Genomic DNA, 17,202 nt, shown 5'->3' on the forward strand with positions numbered 1-17,202 from the left:
TGATGAGGTGAAAATTTTTCTAATGAAAACAAAAATGGAATTTACTGGTTCTTGGAAATATCCTGTAGAGTTAAAAAGTTTCTTGATAAACAAACATGGATCTTTATTGGATTTATGTCCTACAGGTTTATGGAATTTCATTTGGTTACCATTGAGGATGATGCCCCTAAGATGGCTCTAGTCTGTAGAACTGTATCCACTAATGAGCTACAGACTGTCACAAGAAAAATGCCAATTGACCTCATTCTGATTTAAGAGTAATGACTTTCAACATTCGGTGTGGAACTACTTTTATTATTCATGATCTTGAGTTGGATTTGGCTAATGATCGTAAGAATGAGGCCAAGTGAATCTTAGATATCTTAATGACTCTTTGGCATCATAGATGGGCTAACTCAAATAAAGGTCAAATAACTCATAGGTTCTTTCCCTCTGTTGTTGATGTTCCCCCAGAAAAATGGTTTGTGCCTAATCTACAAACTATGTTTCTTTTAACTGGTCATGGCTCATTTTTAGCAATCAGCACAATCAGCTGGGTGTTTTGGAAAGGTCGCAGTGTCACTGCACAGCTCTGGAGACATGGAGTCATGTTATTGTCATGAGTACTTGGATCTCCAAAATGAATTTTTATTTGCTAGTCCTAATCTTGCTGACCTGAGGGCAATGAGGCTCAATTAATTAAGACTGAGGAAAATTTTCAGTATTTTCAAAAATTTTCCCAGAAATTATTCCAGAGAAGATTAGTGCTGATTGAATTTGAGGAAAGAACAGTAGAAGGCTTTTAGACTGTTGACATGAATTCTGTGTAACAGTTAAAGATGCTGAAATAAACAGTGTAATTGGCATAATAGTTAATGATCATCATGTTCCTTTGGAAAACAGGCTAATCTTATTGGACAATTTATGTAGTTATTTGTGACCATATTGTTTTTTGCATTCATCTCATGTTGACTTCCTAAGATCAATGGCTCCTGGCACAATGTTTGGTCTTATACATGTCATATGGCTTGTTGTGCCATGTGCTTGTCCTGTGCTTCCTTGTGCCACAATATATATTACTGATTTATATTTCTGTATATCAGTAAAATAATAAGAGGAGTTTACCTCAATATAGTACGTAGAACACTTCCGTATGATACCCTCCAGAAAAAATCGACAACTTACCGGTACATTCGTTATATACGAATGTAAACGTTGGATACACATTAGATATTATTTGGGATATGTTAAATAAAAACTCGACACCGATTAATTATAAGAAGCTACCTATTAAGGAAATTTTTCACTTAATTAAACTGTTAGTTGAGGCCAACTACATCACCTTTTGAGACAAGGTGTACAAACAAATTTTTGGATTACCAATGGGTTTGAGCCTGAGTGGTTTAATGTCAGAGATCTATCTCTCAACGATTGAGCATATACATTTGACACCTTTTTTGACCCCGTATCACATACTATGGGAGGTATTTAGACGATGTTCTAGTTATTACCGATAGTAGTACTATCCAAGACATTTTACATTCATTTAATAATTCATTCTAGACTCAAATTTACATTGAAAAGGGAGGATACGGATACAAAGTCATTAAACTTTCTAAATGTCACACTTACCCGGGACTCGAATAAAATACAATTTAGCATCTATTGAAAACCTACAAACACCGGTATGCTTCTACATTATAATAGCTATAACCCGTTCACCTACAAAAGATCGATTATCTTTAATCAATTTCTAAATGCCTATAAATATTCAACGACGGAATCTGCTTTAGACTCAGAAATACAAATATTAACTAGCAGATTCTTAAACAGGGGTTATTCCATTACCACAATAAACTGAATTAGGGTACAGGCTAAGGATAGGATACAAAATACTACACCAATCAACAATAGTAATATTAAAAAATACTTTATTTCTGTCCCATATGTTGAACAGTGGCACAAACAGCTTAACAGATTCTTTAAAGATACCGAATTTAAAACTGTAGCTAGGCCAATACGGAAGTTACACACTATACTGAACAATCACTCAGTTCTTTCCGCGTTCGTAACACAAATTAATGATCTGGTATACAAACTTCTTGTGGCGATTGTGACTCGTCTTACTAAGGTTCGACGCGATTTTCTCTTAATATTCGTGTAAATCTACATGAAGCCTCAGTTCGTGCTTCTCGTTCAGCAGCGTCAGAATTAGCCTTTCATGCCATTAACGAAAAACATACTTTTTTATTTAACGAGGCCAAAATACTTAACGTTCAACGTAATTATACGCGACTATTAATTGCAGAAACCGTTTAAATTAAATTACACGAGAATTCTGTTAATGTTCGGCGGCCATATTTGATCTCCGATGCGTGGACCTTTACACGCATGCACGGAGACAAATAATCACTATTTAAGTTTCAGGTTAAACCCGATTCGGTAATTTTCATTCCTGTGATCACGACATACGGTCAAAAAGCGTTGTCAGCTTCAGGAAGGAAAATCGTTTTGAATATTTTCGTTAGATTCTTTTAATTGCGTTAATTTGATTTTTAGTTGTTTTAATTTAATTTGAATTGTGTTAAATTGATTATTTAATTATTTATATTTTACTCTAATGTACCGGTAAGTTGTCGATTTTTTCGTTTTAATTTCTAGAGGGTATCATACGGAAGTGTTCTACGTACTATATTGAGGTAAACTCCTCTTATTATTTTACTAATATTATTATCAACGTAGAACATATTGAGTATTACAGCTCTGATTCATACTATCTAATTTCTGTATATCATACGAAAGTGTATATTATCTGTATATCATATGAATGTGTATATTATCTGTATAGCATATGAAATTTGTAAAGTATCTGTAAGGTCACTGTTGAACAAAAGCCGAGAATTAGGGTTGAATTTGAAAGTGTCTGCAATTCTGCCCAGACACGATAGGAGGGAGTATATGATGAGAGCCTTGTCGATCAATTCGGCCCTGGAAAGACTGTGCAAGGCTCAAGGGGTAGAATTTTTTTCAGCCTGGACTGTACTTGTTAACAGGAGAGATTGCTTCTACAGGGATGGGATACACTTAAATAGAAAGGGTGCAAGAATATTTGCTGATGCTATCGAGGCAGTGTTAGGTGGGTCGGAAAACTGCTAGCTTGGGGGGAGACAAAGACCAATAGATTGACAGTAGCCACTGGCAGAGGTGAAAGAGATTCTTGCACTGCTTCTATTAGAATGAGCAGAAGCCTGAAAAACAAGATGCATGGTATTTCAGAGACTGCTGGGAGCCATTGCGGTACAAGTAAACACATGGGTTGTGTTAGGGTAGCTAAGAATAGAAACAGGTGCAGGTATACTTGCGTGTACACCAATGCTAGGAGTTTAGTAAATAAATTTGATGAATTTGAGGTATTGCTCAAAACATCAAAGGCAGATATTGTTGGGATATCAGAGACGTGGTGTCACACAGATATAAGGGATGCAGAACTGCAATTTGGGGAGTACAACGTCTACAGAAAGGATAGACAGGATAGGAAGGGGGGAGGGGTTATGCTATTAGTTAAGAAACACATAAAAACCAAGGAAGTGAAGCCAGTCGACATCGCTGGACAGTGCAGTGTTGAGTCAGTTTGGTGTGACATAAGCATTGGGAGATCAAAATTGAGAGTAGGAGTGTGCTATAGGCCTAATGACTCTGATGAGTATAATAAGGAACTGTACAGGGAAATAGAGTGGGCCAGTAAATCAGAGAGTCTTATAATGGGAGATTTTAATTTCCCAGATATTGACTGGAATTTGGGGGCTGGTTACTCACACACTAGCAGGGCTTTTGTGGATTTATTGGATGATTGTTTTCTACACCAGCATGTTCGGGAGGCAACTAGAGGGAGTAATATTCTTGATTTGATTATCAGCAGTGATTCTTCATGCATTAAGAATCTGCAGATAAATGAACCACTAGGTGGCAGTGATCACAGTGTGCTGAAGTGGGATTTACTGAAAGAGGTAACTACCATTAGGGGTAAAGGGAAGGGTTATTGCTTCCGTAAATGCGACTACGATGGACTGAGACAGTATTTAAATTCTATACAGTGGGACCAACTGATGATGTTACCAACAGCAAATTCAAAATGGGAAGCATTCAAAGAACTTATCTTGGAAGCTACTAGGCTTTACATACCAACTAAGAAATATTGTTCAAGGTTTAGGCCAAAATGGATGTCAGATGAACTAATGAGGCATATGGCAGAGAAGAAAAATGCATGGGATACTTACAAATTAACACATGACACAGAAGCCTCTGATAGATACAAGTTGATATGCAACCAAGTTACAAAGGAGGTTAGGCAGGCGAAGGCAGATTACGAGAAATCCTTGGCAAGGGATGCAAAGAAAAACAGCAAAGAGTTCTTTACTTATGTAAACTCTAGAAGGAAGGGGATGAATCAGATTGGTCCACTTGATATTGATGGGTCAACTGTTGATGATCCTGCTCAGGTAGCTAACAAACTAAATGAATATTTTGCATCGACATTCACACATGAGGAGTTATTCAGCAAGGGGAATACCAGAGGTGTATTCAACTCTAGCAGTAAGCTACAGAATCTTGAAATAACTGGGAGTAAAGTGGAGGAGAAACTGTTGAAGATAAACACAAGAAAGGCACCCGGGGTGGATGGGATCTATCCAGTTATATTAAAGGAGGCAGCAAAGGAAGTAAGCAAACCCTTAGCCATAATTATGAGAGCTTCCTTGGACTCAGGGGAGGTACCCATAGACTGGAAATGTGCAAATGTGACCCCAATTCACAAAGGAGGATCAAAGGCTGACACAAGTAATTATAGACCTGTGAGCTTAACTTCTGTTCCAGGAAAATTAATGGAGGCACTGGTTAAAGAAGCACTGCAGGATCATTTAGACAAGACTTCAGTTATAGCTCAGACACAGCATGGTTTTGTTAAGGGGAAGTCTTGCCTGACCAACTTGATTGGATACTATGATGCAGTCACAAAAGAACTGGATGCAGGGAATAACTTTGATATTATATACTTGGATCTTAGAAAGGCTTTTGATACTGTTGCACATGGAAGACTGCTACACAAATTGGAGCAGTGTGACATTGGAGGCAAATTGCTGCTATGGATAAAGGGGTGGTTGAGGGGGAGAAGACAGAGAGTGGTAATCAATGGACACTGCTCATTAGCATTAGCATTAGTAGAGGCATTTGATGCAAGAAAGCAAGCTTATGCAGCATCAGCCAAAAAAAAAAAAATAAAAAAAAAAAAAAATAAATAAATAACCACTTCCACTTCACCCCTCTGTTCGCTCGAAATACCTGTCCAGCTGAGCCTTAAACTTATGTAGGCTATCAACTTCCACTACAAGGGATGGAAGTCTATTCCACCAACCAACCACCTGCTGGCTAAAGGCAAATTTCCTCACGTCTATCCTACATCTTGTCTTTTCTCAATTTGAATTTATGCCCTCTCAGGTGATTATTCTGAGCAAGAGGAAGAATCCCATCAGCATTGAGCATGCTCAAACCATTCAAGGCTTTATACACCTCTATCAGATCACCTCGCCGGTGCCTAGTCTCCGGTAATTTGCAAAACTTAAGCCTTTCTTCGTAAAGAACACCCCTTTGTTCCATTCACTAATCTTGTTGCCCTTCTCTGTACTCATTCCAGCATCTCTACATCCTTCTTGAAATGAGGCCTCCAGACCTGTATACAGTACTCTAGGTGTGGTCTGACCATTGCCTTATACAAGGGAATAATCACCTCCTTATCCCTGCTAGAAAAATTCCTATATATCATCGACAATACACCATGAGCTACTCTTGCAGCCCGTCTGCACTGCTCAGAAAACTTCATATCTGCCTGCACAACCACCCCCAGGTCCCTTTCATTCTCTACCACTTTCAGTGTAGTACCACAGAGTTTATACGTTGCTCTGGGGTTGCTGTTTCCCATATGTAGTACTTTACATTTGTCAATGTTAAACTTCATTTGCCACCTCTCAGCCCATCTGCTCAACCTTTCCAGATCCTGTTGCAGTAGCATAGTGTCAGTAGTGTCCTTGACAACCCTGCCAACCTTTGTATCGTCTGCAAACTTGGACATTAAGCTTGATATACCATCATCAATATCATTTATAAATACAGAAAACAATAATGGACCCAATACTGAACCCTGAGGGACTCCACTAATAACATTAGTCCACGATGAGCAGTGTCCATTGATTACCACTGTCTGTCTTCTCCCCCTCAGCCACCCCTTTATCAGCTGTTGGACAGTAAAAGAATGCTGACTGGTTGTGGTACATGTTTGAACTAGTTTGGAAGAGAGAGGAGGAATTATAGAAGCCAGTTCAGAAGAACAGCACCCATGGAAGGATCTATAGAAAAGACATGCAGCAGAAACAGAATGTCTATGAGATAGGGAGTGGAGAGACTTTGTAAGAGATGGGTCATTAATTAATCTAACTGCTTTTTTCAATGTGTCTAGAAGCCTGAGAGAGGTTATGAGGGCACCACCCAAAATGTGGGAACAATATTCCATGGTAGTGCAGATTTGTGGTTTGTACAGCATGAACAGCTATTTGGAAGAAAAGTAACACCAAGAACAAAATAGAAAACAGAGTTTTTTTTAGATGTAGAGGAATCAATAATTGTAATTTGCTTAGACCTAGAGAGAGATTAGAGGTCAGGATAATTCCTAATAGAGATATGTGATCTTGTCTAGAAATCTGAGTGTCATTGAAGATACGCATAGGAGTAGAAGAATCCTTTTTGTTAGATATAAGACAGCACCGAGTTTTAGAAGAATTGAAATTAATTAAGTTATCTATGTCCCACTGGAGAATTACATAGAGCTCAGCATTTAAGGAATTGGTTGTGGATGTTGAGAAGTTGAAGCCATTTGTGCAGGGCAAAGTTTCTCAAACTGGAAGGTGGAATGCAATGTGCTATCATCAACAAAGCTATGGATAGCATTTCCAGTCAATGGAAGAAGGTCATTAATATACAAGTGGAAAAGAGTGAGAGAAAAAGAACTGAATGTTGAGGACACCAGCATTAGTGGAGAAGTTAAAAGACAGAGAGCCATCTATCATCACCTGCAGTGAGCAGTCAGAGAGAAAACTGGATACCCAATTACAAAAGATAGTTGGCAAACCATAAGATGGAAGCTTATTTAGAAGACCTTTAAACCAAAAACGATCATCAAAAGCTTGTGAAACGTCAACAGTAACCGCTTGAGTTTCACCAAACTTTTCCATTGAGATTATCCTTAGATGGGTAACATAAGTCAGTATATCCTACGGATCGACACTGATAGAATCTGTACTGGTGATCTTTGATCAGATGGAAGGTTTCAAGATAGTTTAGCAGTTGGTGGTTAATAGCTTTCTCCATTACTTTAGAGAGAGTAGAAGTAAGTGCAGTGGGATGACAATTGGATGGGAGGGATTTGTCACCTGTTTTAGGAACTGGATGGATATGAGCAAATTTCAAAGCAAAAGGAAGAATACCAGTGGGATAAGTATATGTAAAAAAGGTGACACAGAACAGGAGGAAGCTCAGAGCATAGGTTTGGAGAACAACTGGGGAAATAATATCAGAACCTTGTGCTTTCATGGCATCAAGACTGTTTAGAATTCCTTTGACATCCTTTTGCTGAAAGACCACAGGAGGCCTTGAATGGAGTGTAATGGGTTGGTAGGAGGCAGTTTACCAAGATCATCAATACAAGAGTTAGAAGAAAATAGGTTTATCTTTAGCTTTATCTTTAGCCAGTAGAACTATTGGGTTTTAACAGAGGTGGGAGCAGAGATGGGCAGAAGTTGCAGCCAACAGCTTTGGCAACAGACCAGAATGCTTGACTACCATTTGAACAAGAAGCAAGTTTCCTACTCTTAGCCTGTTCAAAGTCTAGTTTATGTTGATTAATAACTGCTTTGCAATTGTTGTAAGCTTTAATGTGGGTGGAAAATGATTCTGTAAATTTGGATGTAAACCAGTTGCAATATGCAACATTGTTATCGTGAACAGCCTTATTGAGAAACCAAGTGAGGAATAAAGGATTTCATTCCTACAAGAATAATTTCATTGACAATCAGGTGATTTAACAGTTATATCTTCAAATGGGATCGAACGATACCTGTTGCTGCTTCCATTCTCTGCAATAAAGTGTGGGTGGAACGTGATGTGTGGCTGGACGCCTTATCCTGGTGCACCTAGATCTTTCTTTTCAGCATCAGAACAGTACAATATGGGTATTTTCGTTTGAACAATGGCTGTAGAACTTCAGTCTGGTAATATACCGAGTTGACTTTCACATTTTTAGTGACTCGACGCAATTCAAGTTTGCCATTATAACAAAAACCGACTACAACCATAAAACCTCAGCCAAAACTTTCCTTGCACTGACATGCCCATGTTGGAAAGGCCTTGTCACCCCGTAGATGGTAATAAATTGACCGAATTTTGTTGCAATCAGAGAGGTATGCCCATGCCTCGTCCAATGTTGCTATGAATTTCCACCTTTTGTTGGTGGCTATTTTGTGTAGAACCCCCCCCCCCCCCCCAGCAGTTGGTGTTTCTGATTGTTGAGACCAGGTATTTCCAGGAAAGTTTCTTTCTGGTTTTGATTTGAGCTGTGTATTCGTTTCTTTTTTCCGTGTAGAGTTGCTTCAGGGCCTCTATCTCTGGCCATGAGCTGCTGGTAGCATTTTCGGCAGGTTGACTTCATGCTCTAGTGCTTGGAGCTGTGGGGACCACCAGGGGACCGTTCCGAGAGTCTGTTTTCTCCTCTTGATAACAGCATTTACAGCATCTGTAATTATTTTAACGATCGCACGTTGGTGTTGGCCAGGACTGAGGTCTGAGGGGTTAAAGTTCTGGGCTGTCCTATTCAGGGTTTCCCGGAAGAGGTTCCAGTCAGCTTTGTCGACCGCGAATCTGTGAAGTGTCTGTCTTGCTGTTGGTTGGACATTGAGAGAGTGATGCAATTGAAAGGTGAGCACCTGTGATCAGATGTTGTCCAATCACCTTTTACCATCCAGGAAGAAAGGTGTCCTGCAATCGAGCGGCTTGCTAGGCTCACATCAATTAGCATTAGCATTAGCATTAGTAGAGGCATTTGATGCAAGAAAGCAAGCTTATGCAGCATCAGCCAAAAAAAAAAAAAAAAAAACCCACTTCCACTTCACCCCTCTGTTCGTTCAAAATACCTGTCCAGCTGAGCCTTAAACTTATTCAGGAAGGATGTAGAGCTGCTGGAACGAGTACAGAGAAGGGCAACTAGATTGGTGAATGGGACAAAGGGGTTCTCTTACGAAGAAAGGCTTAAGTTTTGCAAATTACAGTGTCTGGAAACTAGGTACCAGCGGGGTGATCTGATAGAGGTGTACAAAGCCTTGAATGGTTTGAGCATGCTCAATGCTGATGGGATTCTTCCTCTAGCTCAGAAAAATCACCTGAGAGGGCATAAATTCAAATTGAGGAAAGACAGATGTAGGATAGATGTGCGGAAATTTGCCTTTAGCCAGCGGGTGGTTGGTGGGTGGAACAGACTTCCATCCCTTGTCGTGGAAGTTGATAGCCTAAATAAGTTTAAGGCTCAGCTGGACAGGTATTTCGAACGAACAGAGGGGTGAAGTGGAAGTGGTTATTTTTATTTATTTATGTTACTTTTTTTTTTTTTTTTTTTTTTTTTTTTTGGCTGATGCTGCATAAGCTTGCTTTCTTGCATCAAATGCCTCTACTAATGCTAATGCTAATGCTAATGCTAATGCTATCAACCTCCACCACAAGGGATGGCAGTCTGTTCCACCAACCAACCACCCGCTGGCTAAAGGCAAATTTCCGCACGTCTATCCTACATCTGTCTTTCCTCAATTTGAATTTATGCCCTCTCAGGTGATTTTTCTGAGCTAGAGGAAGAATCCCATCAGCATTGAGCATGCTTAAACCATTCAAGGCTTTATACACCTCTATCAGATCACCTCGCTGGTGCCTAGTCTCCAGACACTGTAATTTGCAAAACTTAAGCCTTTCTTCGTAAGAGCACCCCTTTGTTCCATTCACTAATCTTGTTGCGCTTCTCTGTACTCGTTCCAGCAGCTCTACATCCTTCTTGAAATGAGGCCTCCAGACCTGTATACAGTACTCTAGGTACTGTATACATTGCCTTATACAATGGAATAATCACCTCCTTATCCCTGCTGGAAAAATTCCTGTATATCATTGACAATACTCCATGAGCTACTCTTGCAGCCCGTCTGCACTGCTCAGAGAACTTCATATCTGCCTGCACAATAACCCCCAAGTCCCTTTCATTCTCTACCACTGTCAGTGTAGTACCACAGAGTTGATACGTTGCTCTGGGGTTGCTGTTTCCCATGTGTAGTACTTTACATTTGTCAATGTTAAACTTCATTTGCCACCTCTCAGCCCATCTGCTCAACCTTTCCAGATCCTGTTGCAGCAGCATAGTGTCAGTAGTGTCCTTGACAACCCTGCCAACCTTTGTATCATCTGCAAACTTGGACATTAAGCTTGATATACCATCATCAATATCATTTATAAATACAGAAAACAATAATGGACCCAACACTGAGTCCTGAGGGACTCCACTAATAACATTAGTCCACGATGAGCAGTGTCCATTGATTACCACTCTCTGTCTTCTCCCCCTCAACCACCCCTTTATCCATAGCAGCAATTTGCCTCCAATGTCACACTGCTCCAATTTGTGTAGCAGTCTTCCATGTGCAACAGTATCAAAAGCCTTTCTAAGATCCAAGTATATAATATCAAAGTTATTCCCTGCATCCAGTTCTTTTGTGACTGCATCATAGTATCCAATCAAGTTGGTCAGGCAAGACTTCCCCTTAACAAAACCATGCTGTGTCTGAGCTATAACTGAAGTCTTGTCTAAATGATCCTGCAGTGCTTCTTTAACCAGTGCCTCCATTAATTTTCCTGGAACAGAAGTTAAGCTCACAGGTCTATAATTACTTGTGTCAGCCTTTGATCCTCCTTTGTGAATTGGGGTCACATTTGCACATTTCCAGTCTATGGGTACCTCCCCTGAGTCCAAGGAAGCTCTCATAATTATGGCTAAGGGTTTGCTTACTTCCTTTGCTGCCTCCTTTAATATAACTGGATAGATCCCATCCACCCCGGGTGCCTTTCTTGTGTTTATCTTCAACAGTTTCTCCTCCACTTTACTCCCAGTTATTTCAAGATTCTGTAGCTTACTGCTAGAGTTGAATACACCTCTGGCATTCCCCTTGCTGAATAACTCCTCATGTGTGAATGTCGATGCAAAATATTCATTTAGTTTGTTAGCTACCTGAGCAGGATCATCAACAGTTGACCCATCAATATCAAGTGGACCAATCTGAATCATCCCCTTCCTTCTAGAGTTTACATAAGTAAAGAACTCTTTGCTGTTTTTCTTTGCATCCCTTGCCAAGGATTTCTCGTAATCTGCCTTCGCCTGCCTAACCTCCTTTGTAACTTGGTTGCATATCAACTTGTATCTATCATAGGCTTCTGTGTCATGTGTTAATTTGTAAGTATCCCATGCATTTTTCTTCTCTGCCATATGCCTCATTAGTTCATCTGACATCCATTTTGGCCTAAACCTTGAACAATATTTCTTAGTTGGTATGTAAAGCCTAGTAGCTTCCAAGATAAGTTCTTTGAATGCTTCCCATTTTGAATTTGCTGTTGGTAACATCATCAGTTGGTCCCACTGTATAGAATTTAAATACTGTCTCAGTCCATCGTAGTCGCCTTTACGGAAGCAATAACCCTTCCCTTTACCCCTATCATCGTGGACTAATGTTATTAGTGGAGTCCCTCAGGGCTCAGTGTTGGGTCCATTATTGTTTTCTGTATTTATAAATGATATTGATGATGGTATATCAAGCTTAATGTCCAAGTTTGCAGATGATACAAAGGTTGGCAGGGTTGTCAAGGACACTACTGACACTATGCTGCTGCAACAGGATCTGGAAAGGTTGAGCAGATGGGCTGAGAGGTGGCAAATGAAGTTTAACATTGACAAATGTAAAGTACTACACATGGGAAACAGCAACCCCAGAGCAACGTATCAACTCTGTGGTACTACACTGACAGTGGTAGAGAATGAAAGGGACTTGGGGGTGATTGTGCAGGCAGATATGAAGTTCTCTGAGCAGTGCAGACGGGCTGCAAGAGTAGCTCATGCTGATGTCAATGATATACAGGAATTTTTCCAGCAGGGATAAGGAGGTGATTATTCCCTTGTATAAGGCAATGGTCAGGCCACACCTAGAGTACTGTATACAGGTCTGGAGGCCTCATTTCAAGCAGGACGTAGAGCTGCTGGAACGAGTACAGAGAAGGGCAACAAGATTAGTGAATGGAACAAAGGGGTGCTCTTACGAAGAAAGGCTTAAGTTTTGCAAATTACAGTGTCTGGAGACTAGGCACCAGCGAGGTGATCTGATAGAGGTGTATAAAGCCTTGAATGGTTTAAGCATGCTCAATGCTGATGGGATTCTTCCTCTAGCTCAGAAAAATCACCTGAGAGGGCATAAATTCAAATTGAGGAAAGACAGATGTAGGATAAACGTGCGGAAATTTGCCTTTTGCCAGCGGGTGGTTGGTTGGTGGAACAGACTGCCATCCCTTGTGGTGGAGGTTGATAGCCTAAATAAGTTTAAGGCTCAGCTGGATAGGTATTTTGAACGAACAGAGGGGTGAAGTGGAAGTGGGTTTTTTTTTTTTTTTTTTGGCTGATGCTGCATAAGCTTGCTTTCTTGCATCAAATGCCTCTACTAATGCTAATGCTAATATTGTATGAATCTGTATATAATATATATATATATATATATATATAGCAGAGTCACCTGTTTCTGGCTAGGGGTAGTTTGCTAATAAAAATGAAAAAATTAATGTGTGCATTTACCACTATCAAAATCCTCATGCCCTTAAAGGTTACAACAGGTCGTACATGCCCGTGTAAATGATACTCAAACCCGAAAGGGTGGATGACTGCTGTTATTTTCAGAAGTTATCTTGAATCTCAGTAACAACCAGAAGTGGAAGTGTATTGCAAGGCATATCGAATTTCGTTCAACACCTTACTTATTGTTGATAATTCCACAAATCATCCACCCAGTATTGTTGATGTCTGTTCCAATGTCAAGAGGGTTTTTTTCCTGGCAAACACAACCTCAATTCTCTAGCCTATGGATCAACATGTGATTAAATCATTTAGGGCTCAGTATTTAAAGCACATTCTGGCTGATCTAATTGACAAGACCAACTATGAACAGACAAGTGTCCAGCAATATTGTTGAGGCTTCAATACAAAAGATACTTTAAAAATTTATGATGCATGGCATGAAGTTCCACATAATCATATTCAAAATTTGGGGCATAAGTTATGTCCAAATCTTGGCAACTTCTTCAAAGGCTCTGATATCAATAAAGATTATGCACAGACTAGAGACAAATGCATGAAACTCACCATAAAGACTCACTATATAGTGATAAAAAATCACTATATTCACTGAACTGGAGGTAACATGCCAATGATTTAATTGATTCACATCATCAAATATTGTCAAATGAAGATCTGTTTGCACTGGAGCAGTATTGCATTCAAGAGGAGGAGCCAACACTGAGCAAAAGCCCAGAGGTTAAAGAAGAATGGAGCCTGACAGTGAAAGGAATATTGAAAGCATTAAATCATATAGATGAAGGTCTAAATCTGATAGCTGATGAAGACTTTAATCTTGAACATATAGTTACACTAGAACTTGGGTGCACTATGGCCATAGATGCTGATGTGCCAAATAAATCCCCAATCAACCAACCAACTAGAAATTAGTTGCTACTATGAGTTGTTGCGTGAGAAGAGGCAATGTGCAAAGCAACTATCTCTAGATTCCTTTTTCAAGCACTCAAGGGAGCAATCAAGTGAACCCTCCACCTCCTAGGTTAGAGTAACACACCTACTCCACCTATCTGGTCCGAATCCAAGGGAATGGAATCTGAATGAAAATCCCTCTCATCAGTGCCTAAGGCCACCCTCCACCCCAATCTATCTCTTGCTCTCTCAATTGTTGTTTCTGTTTTATACTGTATATGTTGGTTATAGTGAACATACTTTTTCTTACTGTACAAAAAAAAAGTAAATCAATAAAGATGAATGAATCTCTTTTGTTGCTCATCATTTTATTTAGAGTGCCCAGTCTTCCAACCAAAGAAAACAAATGGTATGTACCAGTAGAGAAAAGTTAGCTAGATGTGAGAGTTACTCTCATAGGCCTATTATTGCATTTTTTGTGATTATTTACATTACACACAAATTTAAATTGCACAAGACAATCTGGAATGTAACCCTCACTTACATTAAAAATTCAAAGTATCATGTTTTATTTTTATTCACCCTATTTGCTTTTGAAGGATTATTGCCTAAAAGGCAATAAGATAGCAATCTGACAAGTGAAATCTCAGAATAATCAGTCACCTTCTCAGGAGAAGGTAACTCCACAATTGACTCAATGAAATGAATTTTTCATTGATTTTTCATTTCAAATAATTTTTTCAATGAAAACAAGTAATTTAAAATAAAAATATATACAAGTGCACAGTTCTAGATCACACTTGCTAGCACATGCAAGACTTTTTTTTTTACATTTAAATCACTTACTGCCAGACACAATCACATTTACTAGTTCATCTCCCTTTAACTTTTAAGTAATATTCTGTTCTGTTCAGTTCACTTAGTTAACCTTATATTCCCAGAGATTGTCTTGGTACTGTACTAAATCATAAATAAATGAAAAGATTGAGAGATTGTTGTAACAGTGTCTCAATGCTTACTGGTCTGTTATCAAATAGCAGGTGACCATTAATGAACACCTGAAATTTAGGAAATGCCATTTGTTTAAAAGTAGAGTAGTGCTAAGGAAACTTGTTGGAATGCAAAATTTGTTCTTTTGTGGGCCTCATCATTTTCCAGGGTGAGTCTTTTAATAACATGTCTGGGCCTTCGGCAGGGAGTTTTTTGCTAATTAATGGCTCTGGCGGGGGGGGGGGGGTTCTTCATGAAATTCTGAAACTTCATAAAAGTGAAAACTTTGTACATATATACTTTTAAATATTAATTTGTTCTTATTTCTACTTGGCAGTATCTTGGTGAAATCATTTCAAAAATCATAAAAAAAAGAATTTGAAAAAAATCATAAAAAACAGCTTTTCATTACTTTTTCTTTTGATGCAAATACTATTTTCTATATGTAATTTATGTATCACTTTATTCAATTTCATCAATTCAATATTATCACTTTATTCAATTTCATCAATTCAATTTTATCACTTTATTCAATTCAATTTCATCAATTCAATTTTATCACTTTATTCAATTTCATCATACAATTCAAATTCATTCAATTTCTGGATCTGAAATCCACAGAATTTCTTTTCTTTCAAGTTTCCTGTTACTTGTGCCATATATATTATTTATGTAAAATAACTGGCTGGTAGTGACAACTGCCTATTGCACCGTATTAAAGTTTTCTAATTCAATAACAATCATTACTATTTTATTTGAGGAATGTAATTTTTATAATGTTTAATGTGTACCCTTGCAGTTTTCTTTTATTTCAATTTTTTCATTTAATTTCTAAAATTATATGCCATTACTTTGTATTTACTAAAGAATTTTTTTTCACACTCTTTAATAAATAATTGTTTTAGTATATTTTATCTATGGTTACTAGTACTGTAATAACTTGCAAAGGAATTCCACAATGTATAATTTTAATCATTTAATAATTACAATTATCTCTAGAAATGCAAAAAAATAAAATACATACCGACGACTGTTACTCTACAAGAAGCAGTATCAGTACCATGCGGATTCTTAAGTTGAAGAGAATATAATCCAGTGTCATCCCTTTTAGCTTTTTTGTTAAGCAAAACAGTGAATGCAACATTTACTTCACTGTAGACCCTATCAGTTTTCACTAGTGGCTTTCCATTCTAATATTTTTCAAAAGAAAGAGAATAATTAAAGGCTCATTAAGCAGCTATTATCATTATTTTCTTCAACATATTTCAACAATTTGCTTCAGTTCCAATAAGTCACAAAGAAAGAAAAAACATCACTATTAAGAAGTGATGAATAGTTAACACATACTTTTATATACTTTGAGATATACGTTTATACTTATATGCATTATTTAATTATATACCATGATATATAATTTTTTTTTTCCTATTTACCAAATTTCTCTTTTATTTAAAATGCAAACAGCAATGCACAGTAATAAATTTGTAACATCAAAGAACATTTCACAGATAGTGAATTATTTTCTTGAAGCTCAGTAAGAGATAAAGGAATGCAGCAATCCATTTGCATATAGCATTTTTAGCATTAGCATTAGTAGAGGCATTTGATGCAAGAAAGCAAGCTTATGCAGCATCAGCCAAAAAAAAAAAAAAAAAACCCACTTCCACTTCACCCCTCTGTTCGTTCAAAATACCTGTCCAGCTGAGCCTTAAACTTATTTAGGCTATCAACCTCCACCACAAGGGATGGCAGTCTGTTCCACCAACCAACCACCCGCTGGCTAAAGGCAAATTTCCGCACGTCTATCCTACATCTGTCTTTCCTCAATTTGAATTTATGCCCTCTCAGGTGATTTTTCTGAGCTAGAGGAAGAATCCCATCAGCATTGAGCATGCTTAAACCATTCAAGGCTTTATACACCTCTATCAGATCACCTCGCTGGTGCCTAGTCTCCAGACACTGTAATTTGCAAAACTTAAGCCTTTCTTCGTAAGAGCACCCCTTTGTTCCATTCACTAATCTTGTTGCCCTTCTCTGTACTCGTTCCAGCAGCTCTACATCCTTCTTGAAATGAGGCCTCCAGACCTGTATACAGTACTCTAGGTGTGGCCTGACCATTGCCTTATACAATGGAATAATCACCTCCTTATCCCTGCTGGAAAAATTCCTGTATATCATTGACAATACTCCATGAACTACTCTTGCAGCCCATCTGCACTGCTCAGAGAACTTCATATCTGCCTGCACAATCACCCCCAAGTCCCTTTCATTCTCTACCACTGTCAGTGTAGTACCACAGAGTTGATACGTTGCTCTGGGGTTGCTGTTTCCCATGTGTAGTACTTTACATTTGTCCATGTTAA

At 38.5% G+C, this 17,202-nt stretch overlaps 1 protein-coding gene across 1 annotated transcript in view; it reads right to left on the reverse strand.

Annotated features, from left to right (window-relative positions):
• LOC150087120 (twitchin-like) overlaps positions 1-17,202 on the reverse strand; it is a 3,511,780-nt gene that overhangs the window by 944,107 nt on the left and 2,550,471 nt on the right. The window contains 1 exon segment of the mRNA XM_090372971.1: positions 15,864-16,029. Within this exon segment, the coding sequence (XP_090229097.1) occupies positions 15,864-16,029 (166 nt within the window).

The sequence above is a fragment of the Mastigoproctus giganteus genome, chromosome 4, assembly GCF_048544385.1.
Source record: "Mastigoproctus giganteus isolate SK-2022 chromosome 4, ASM4854438v1, whole genome shotgun sequence".
Classification (NCBI taxonomy): Eukaryota; Metazoa; Arthropoda; class Arachnida; order Uropygi; family Thelyphonidae; genus Mastigoproctus; species Mastigoproctus giganteus.